At 36.9% G+C, this 9111-nt stretch overlaps 1 protein-coding gene across 1 annotated transcript; it reads left to right on the forward strand.

Annotated features, from left to right (window-relative positions):
- The first annotated feature begins 3703 nt into the window (after positions 1-3703).
- tmsb (thymosin, beta) lies at positions 3704-6914 on the forward strand. Its single transcript, XM_066646138.1, has 3 exons — positions 3704-3812; positions 5000-5112; positions 6678-6914. The coding sequence occupies exons 2-3, from the start codon at positions 5013-5015 to the stop codon at positions 6707-6709; spliced, it is 132 nt and encodes a 43-aa protein (XP_066502235.1). The 5' UTR covers positions 3704-3812; positions 5000-5012; the 3' UTR covers positions 6710-6914.
- Positions 6915-9111: the final 2197 nt, after the last annotated feature.

A 9111-nucleotide genomic window follows, 5' to 3' on the forward strand; every position in this document is an offset into this window, starting at 1 on the left:
GAAGAGCCCAGAAGCGACTCACACACAAAGCATACCGATCTGGAACGCCGTTGGTCTCTAAATGTGTTGGATTCTCCGTGTTAACACGTAGCATATAATTTTCGTGTTAACAGGCTAAGATATTTACTTACTGTTACTTAATGTTCTGAACAATGTGTTTTATGAGATTTTGTATACACCTTATACATATATAAATATAATACATTATATTGTTGAATATTGTTGGTTTTGACACGCATATGTCTGACACGCATATGTAAACACAGAGAAGAGAAAGAGGGTGGCTGCTGCTACAGCTCACAGGTGGAAAAATGAAACTGAGGAAATGCTCTTGACATGTTATCACATTACCTCAAGTGTCCTCCTCGAAACACAAAAGAACGAGTCCACAATTGTGTTTTCTTCTTGCGTTTTGTGATTAAGTTTGTGTATTTGGATTTTTTTGCTGAGAGGAATTTTAATGCCACTTACTGGTGTATGGCGTTATTGCTGAAATAACAAAGCCTTATCTTATCAAATATATATATATATATATATATATATATATATATATACACTGCTGGAAAAAGCCATTTTTTTATTTCGATTTTTTTGTTCAATTCCATTTTGAAGGAGATTTAACCTCTCACATTTTTAATGTATATATAGAAGTAGATACACATAATTAAATAAAACTCGAGTAAATTAATGTATCTTTAAACATATTATACATGTTTACAGAAAGAGGAGGATCTGGAAAGTTAATTTCACTATAGGTTTGTATTGACACTGTATTGTTTAGCAGTATGCTATTAAAAGAATGTACATAATTTATCAATGTGAATGAATTATGCCTCAGTATGTGTCACCTACATAGTGTGAGAGAATAGTGATATAAAATTATAAAACGCTTTAGAGCATTTTATGAAGTTGTATAATAATATGCATGTTTACACATTTTAAGGTATTAAATACCAGAGTCTTTTATTGTGAAAAATAAACTTCCAGTTGCCATGGAGATCAGCTTACTAGTCTTCACACTTCTCACGTAGGGCTCAATGTAGCCATAGGTCAGTGCTTAACTCACTATATTATGAATAATTCAGAAGAAACGTAGGGACTACGTTCACAAAGGATTTATGTTTCGTGTCAGCTACAGTGTTTGATGTAAATCCTATTATGAATATATAAGTACGCCCAGATTTGAGGCCTCCCATTGGCGAAAACCTTAAGAAGTGTGTAAATGTGTCATTTTTGGTCACGTTATCACGACAAAATGTTACGTGTTAACACGCAAATTTTTAATAACGTATTAATGCACGTGTTCACACATTTGGAGCCCAACGGCATTCCATACAAACGGCGCTTCTGTAGCCATGATTGAGAGTTTCTTTACCCGCCTCCCCGAGAAACTCTGAATTCATGCAATGACGTGAACGAAGGATGGTCCGTGTCATACGTGTAGTGTTGCCAGTCTCCCGACCAAGACACAGCACGAATTTATACTGCTAATCTCACTATTGTCAGTGAACTTTGTGAAAGACAAAAATATTGTGTAGTCTGATCCAGGCATTAGGCTGTTCCCTTCAACCAAGAGCAAATTTGAGTTTTTCTGTCCAAATTTTAATTAGTAATCCTTATGTTTGTGTTACCTTTCTCTACAGCCTATCAGGGTGTAGCTCCCATCCTCCAATTCGTCTGGCATTTAAAGGAGTAGAATACTGGGTTAGAAACAACAGCAAACAAATCAATTTTTTTTTTGCTGGAAAAGACTTTCCACATTTCTACTTTTTAATAAAAATTTATTTCACTGGTTTATTTATTAATTTATTTATTGACTTCTCTTTGAATCTCTGGTATCCCTAATTGCTAGTATTGTGTTTAGCTAGTGAACAGAATCTTCTGTGTTGTTCAGACAATATATCAACCATCTTCAGAAACTGCATAAGTTTATTTAAGATTATTTAGCATATCAGTTTATTTGAGGCACATGTGGGAGGATTAATTTGCACTCTGGTAATTAATGGCCTTAAGCTTATATTACTAGCTTGCTCTGTTAGCCTGCAATGCTATATTTGGCCAAAAGTATAGACACCTGCTTGTGTGATGTTTCTTCTAAAATCCAGGAATCAAAGGAGGCACTTTATTTCCTTGTATTAACAGCCTCTAATCTTCTGGGAAGCATTACACTATATGGTGAAACATTAATGAGAGGGTTTGATTGCATTCAACCACATAAACATTAGCAAGGTCAAGTAAGGATATTGAATTATTTGTCTCAAAGCTAGAGAGGTTTATTCCCCTGTAGCTGATTCTTGGCTTTGGGCTTAGTGACCTAGGGCTAATGTGCATTCCATTCTATTGGCAATTGGTTTGTACTGAGACTGCAAATGCTGACTTTACACAGCTGAACTTGTGTTCACAACGGGTGCACCTTAAAGAAACAGAAAGCATAGATGCACAGATGATGTAGAATCCATTTACAGTGCAACACTATTGAAGCTAAGTTTGAATACTATGTCTTGGCTGATCAGTTACATTTCTGTTAAAGGGAAACATTTAAAATCGCTTTTGTAAGAACTATTTCTTTAAGCATAGCACAAAGGTCAGCTCTCTGGTCTTGCCCTCTTCTCTTGGGCCTCTGTGGGGGCAGCTGAGTGTTACTGATAGGCTCTCAGTCACCTCCTCTCCATATGGAGGAGTCTCTGACACAGCTGTCCAGAAAGACCATGTGTTCAGATTCAGAAACACAGAGACAACAGCTGACACAAACCACACCCGTCTCCTCTATTGTCTCAAGCTCATGGTCAAAATTGGAATTACAGCTATGTGCAAATCACAAATTCTCACTTATGCTTTCTCAGCTGTCCATAAATATTCCACATGCAGTTGTCTCTAAAATTAAATGATGAGGAAATTATCTAAATATTGTGGCTTTTTCCTTTTAGAAAATAATTATACCACAGTCTTGGCAAAACTACTGGTATTTGAAAAAGATGACTGTATGGGAAAATGATACAGTGACAAATTCCCATATAATCTCTGTGTAGTAAACTGCCAAAAAAACCAACAGAGGCCTATAACAGTGAGGGACTTTCCCATAAGAATAGAACACCCCTACAGATAATACCCCTGTTTAATTTGCTAATACTAAAACTATAATTGCCAAAGAACATATATTGGAATATACATAAGAAGAGTGACAAAAATGTCATGGCTAGCAAAGATTTGAAACCATCCAACCCTTCAAAATAATATGTTTAAAACTAAAAGAAACTGGGCTTCCTCAACAAGTGTGTTCTGGAAATGACCAAAATGGACTATGAGACCAAAAATGTTACAAAGTCAAAAATGGTAATGTTTTGTTTGAAGACTGACATCTAAAAAATATTTGTCTTTCTGTTGCAGTTGTGTTAAGGTGATGTCACATTTGATGTGAGATAAAATATCAACCTATATTCAGTGTGCTTTTTTTATTATCTGCTTTAAAAACATACAATTAATATGTATATATCCTTATACAGTCTTCAGCATTAGGCTAAGTGGAGCCAGTAGAGTGTACATAGTCAGCACATTCTCTCTGTAAAACGCAAGTCTTTTTTCAGGGCCATGAATATTTGATTTTGTTGGGGTGGGGTGGAGATACAGATATAGGCCTAAGGCTTTTCTGATGGGACCCCCCTCCCTCCACACTACCACCCCCACCCCCACACCCCACCCTCCTTGTCTGCACAGTCACACTTAAGCACACACACACCATTAAAGGCTTGTCACACTACCCTTCACCCACAGACTGCATCCAGCTCTCCATCGTCTAGCACATCCTTAACACGGTAAGACTGTGTTGTACTGTCCTGTGTGTGAGCGTGAGATTGCTTGTATATTATACTGTTTTGTGAGAGTAATAATGCCTAAATTATTTGTGAAGTGAGGGAATAGTGAGGACAGATGGAGACAGCTGGAGACAGGGAGAGAGAACAAAGGAAGAATCAGTGAAGGAGTAGAAGGCCATGTGTTTCAAAGCAGTTGTACATGAAGCTGACTCATGATTTGATGGGTCTAATGCATTTAATCATAGAGAATAACCCTCTGTTTTATTAAAGCATGCTTTGATTATTTGTTCATTCATGTTGCCATTCTATAATTATTCAATGGCTTTAAACCATAGACATTAATGTTTTCTTGTGTATAAATATAATGGACTGCTATAAGTCTGTCAGTCTGCTGTATATAGTGTCTGTGCTATATCCAAATTTTGTCATTTGTAAGCTTATGAAAATACCTATTGAAAATAGAGCTGAGGTTTTTTTTTCTATGAGCATTTTCATTCATACTGCATTATTATAGTTACATTAAGGAAATCCTTTCTTTAAATGTGATCATTTCAGACATACTGTGTTCTTTTTATGGTGGTAAGAATGTATGTTTTGTTGTATTTATGAACTGAATAGTCCATGTAGCTAATTTTATGCAGCCTGCAGTACTGTGCAACAGGCAACACACCCTTTATTTCCCGCATCAGTGGCAGAAAATTAATAGAAATTCACACAGAAGTCTCAAAAAATAATTTACATTTTTTTCAGCATTTTGGATCATCAAAGAAACCAGAAGCATATTCAGTTTTTCCTTTTTCTTTTTTTATTCATGCCTGAAGCAAGAATTGAGCTTGATTGTCTCATGTCTCTCAAAAATGAAAGCTTTAATAGGTATTTATGAGATTATGGGGTTTGTTGTGGTCTACCAGGTCTTGTAAGATGTCCCATATTCATTAAATTATCATTTTGTGAATTTTTTTATTTTGACTCTTTGACATTTCTTTATGCAGCTGGATTATGTTACGCTACATTTTTCCAGAAATAAAAATTAAAAACAAAATTGGATATTTTATCTGGACCATAAATCATGAAAGGTGGTCTCTGACTTTTGCACAGTACAGTATAGCACACTTTCACTGTCAATTTTTCAATTTTAGACGTTACTAGAAGTAACCGATGTTATATTTCACTTCATGTGTGATCAGAGTCTACGCTGTCATGGCTGACAAACCCAACATGATGGAAGTCACCAGTTTTGACAAAACAAAGCTAAAGAAGACTGAGACCCGGGAGAAGAACCCATTACCAACTAAAGAAAGTAAGAGTTCTTAAATCACTTTAAAAAATTAAGAGGCCTTAAATATTTTAGTAGCATTTGGGAGATGGTTTTATCCAGAACAATGTTAAGTTCTAATCATACATCAGAGATCAGAACTTGTCCCGTTAGGAGTGTTGCCCAAGGACTATTATTAGTGAATTTATGCCCAAGCTGGGGACTTCTATCTCCACGGCTGTTTCCTGCTGACTCTATGGCTGGTTCTATGGTTACTTGTCCTTACTTAACTCCATGATAAAGCAATTTGAATTGATGCATTTACCAAGAGCTTTCCTCCAAGTGGATAATGCGGTTCATCAAATAGAAACCCAAGACTAAATAAATCCTTCACAAAGGACTGACAGTCAGCTCCAGCAGATTTACAGTTTTGTCTCAAATAAGAAACAAGTGCATTTCAGACATTGGAAGAGATAAAGCCACGGAAGCACTGCTCTTTCTGCTTTCTTCATGGAGCCACTCAAATCTAATCAAATCTGTACTAATGCTACACAAAGTGGCAGAGGGCTTAATGTCAGTGGCCAACTTCACTCACAATCCATGTGAAAACGGATTTCTCCAGCTGTCTCCTCCTCCTAATGCAACTTAGAAATGATGCCCACTTCCTCCTATTAACCCCCCGCATTCCCCTGGGGAAAGAAACTGATTATTTATTCTTATTTATGAATTAATTTAATTAGGTTCAGTGGTGTTATTGGAATTGTGAAGCTCATTTTACAACTGCTATTATCAGACACCAGCTTTACAGAGATTCGGCTCTTAGCCCAGAGTGAATATCACTGAGCAACTGTGGCCAAATCCCTCAGAGCTAGTAGATAAAAACCTGGGACTAAACCAAGACTTTGCAAACTGATTATACAGCACAAGAATAAAAGTCTTCCTTTGAACAGAAGTGTAAAGTTTAGACAGTAAAACCAGTGAATACTATTGGGTTATGTTCACAAATTGTAATCATTTCTTCAATCTGATTTTCACACAGTGTTTACCTTGCATTGATGAGTCATCATTTGACTTGTATAATCAGACTGTAGGCACATTGTATCTTAGAGTAACATCACAGGCATCAAGAAGCACAGTGCCCCATTTAAAAAGAAAAAAACATACCCCATCACACAAAATCCAGTGTGAATCAGAAAGTAGTGACTGAAAATGTAGTGGAGTAGTCGTCCTACAATAACACGAATCAGTGACATTAAAGAAATGTCATTAAAAAAAATTAAACACTTACCATGATTCATGTAAAACAAAAAAGAGAAGACAAGAGTTGTGAGACAGTAGAGGGGGGAGACATATAGAGCAAATATTATAATTACTATTTTTATGGTATTTCAGAAAATAAAAACAAGCAAAAATTATACAGAAATGTGAAAGGAAATGTGCGTGTCATATTCCGGAGTATACTTTTTGTAGAAGACAAGGGTTAAATTCCCTGCTCAGGTAAGCACCACACATTATAAGTGTCCTGAGGCAAAAGTCTCAAAGTCTCAGTTGAAAAATGCCAAAAAAAAATATATTAATGTCTTTATTAATATGTCTGTCTATTTCTGCAGCTATCGAGCAAGAAAGGAGAGAATCCATGTGAGGAGCAGGAAAGACTGTAATGCAATATGTCTCAAAGAACAAGTATCACATCAGCCACGAGAACCTGACGATGCCAAACTTCAATTTTCATTACCTAATATTTTTTTATATGATTTAATGACTGTATTATTGTCATGAGATGAATTAAAGTGTTAAAGGTCTGTTTGTTTGTTTAGTGTTGTAATAAAGGTCATGCAACTTGACATACAGACAGAAAACTAGTTGATTCCCTATTTCTTTGGCACAAGTAAAACTCCAGTGCTGAACACATACTAGCACAGCCAAGTCAGTGTCAACGTAGTGCTATGATTCACCCACCAAGTCATACAGGCTAAGTGGTGGTCCTGTGGTGGTCCTCATTCATTATCTGCAAGGGCTTATTCAGTTCAAGGTGCGAGACTGAAACACACACAAGATGGGTGAGATTACAGTTGTAGGTATACCAAGGAATCCTATGTGATAAAACTGACAGAATGTAGAAACAAGGGTGTCATTGTAATGCTGATCGATGGATACTGAACAGCTTGGTCATTGCTACTCAACAGCACTAACCTGCGGAAATAAAGTATGCAATGTTACTAATGGCCACTAGATGGCAGCAGATACTGGTCTTTTATAGAAAATATTATTCTTACAATCTAATAGAGGTACCCCAAAAAGGCAAAAAAAAAACTTTTCCACAACATCTCCTCCAAAATGTATTCTGAAATAATGGTAGAATAGGCCTTTATTCCCCATTTACTGCCGCTACACATTCGAAAACTTGGGGATAACTTTACATTAGAAGTAGAAACACTGATGTTTTTAAGTCACAAAACATAATAATAATAATAACAGCTTAATCTTGTATAATTACATATATAGCCAAGGTGGCTTTACATTTCCAAAAAAAATTTTTTTTTAATCTGAGGCTGGCAGATGAAATGATAAATGATTAGTGTTGAATTGCAAACACCACTTCAACTAATCCCAGTAGCTTAGTTCCAGTGTTTCACACCCCAGTGCTGAGGACCTTCATACCTCTCTATACTCTATCTGTCCATTGGTCATGGTGACCTTCTGAGAGCTGCTCCTGAGTGAAACACTGCAACACATGCAAAATGTGGGTGAACAACTGAATGTCTCTGTCCTCTGTGTGTGCACCCGAAAGTAGCTGCATTCACACAATATAAGGTGAGTGCACCAACTTTTATGTATATAGGACATGTGCCAATAAATGTGTGTGTGTAAGGGTGGGTTAACTGAGGGAAAGGGTTTTTCACATTCCTGCACATGCCTCTGTTGCATGCCACCTGTTGAGAGCATAGAAAATTCACATTCACACATATACACACACAATCTTGTATCTGTGAATTGTGGGGACATTACAAAGCCTTCTATTCATTTTTTGAAGCTTTGCCTTTAACTTTTTCATAAGCACTACAAGCTTAACCCTAACTCACTTGTTATCTTCACTTAAAAAACAAAAAGAATTATTACTTTGTGAGGACCAGCTCTGGCGCCAAAAAAAAAAAAAAAAGACAAGTTCCTACAATATGAGTGTGTAAACAGGTTTTGGTCCCCACAGTGTGATTATATTTCTCGTCCAGGCACGCATACACACGCACACACACACAGGAAGGTCAAATATGAGCTCTAGCGTTGGAGAAAGTATATCTCAGATAAACATATCCCATACAGACTTATCATAAATATTCACTGCAGCAAAGGACTAAAAACCCTTCATTCTAAAGTGTTCACAGACTTTGACAAACAACTTACACAGCGATCAGGAAGTCTCACACTGAAAACCAAATAAGAGCAATTACATACTTAACAGGTGCATGAGGTGTATAGGTGCACTTCTATAGGGCCATAATTAAATAATTTAGTCCCTTAGTTGATCAGCATATTTTTTTCTTCAGTGGCCTGTACCCACACATGATAACCACAAAGCAAGCATCATGTGGATGGTGGACTATTCTCAACGCTGCAGTGACACTGATGTGGTGGTGGTGGTGGTGTGTGTTGCACTGGTACTAGTGGAACAGACACAGCAGTGCTACTGGAGTTACCCACTAACTGTCTATTCTATTAGACACACTTGCCTTGTAGGTCCACACTGTAGATGTAAAGTCTGAGACAAAAGGTCACCTGTTGCTCATCTGGTTTGTGCTGATTGTCCTCTAATCCTTCATTGGTGATCATTGGACACTACCAAGAAAACACTGTTGGCTGGGTTGGCTTTTGGGTTGGCTGGCTGTTCTCAGTTCAGCAGTGAGGGGGTTTAAAACCTTCAGCAGTGTTGATGATCCACTTTTTTTCCAGTGCAGCACATTAACATTATCACTGAGAATACATCACTGAGAATTGCAAAATGGCAAAGTACACTTTTATGATCATTAGAGTTGATAAAATGGACAG

The sequence above is a fragment of the Hoplias malabaricus genome, chromosome 15 (genome assembly GCF_029633855.1).
Source record: "Hoplias malabaricus isolate fHopMal1 chromosome 15, fHopMal1.hap1, whole genome shotgun sequence".
NCBI classification, from domain to species: Eukaryota; Metazoa; Chordata; class Actinopteri; order Characiformes; family Erythrinidae; genus Hoplias; species Hoplias malabaricus.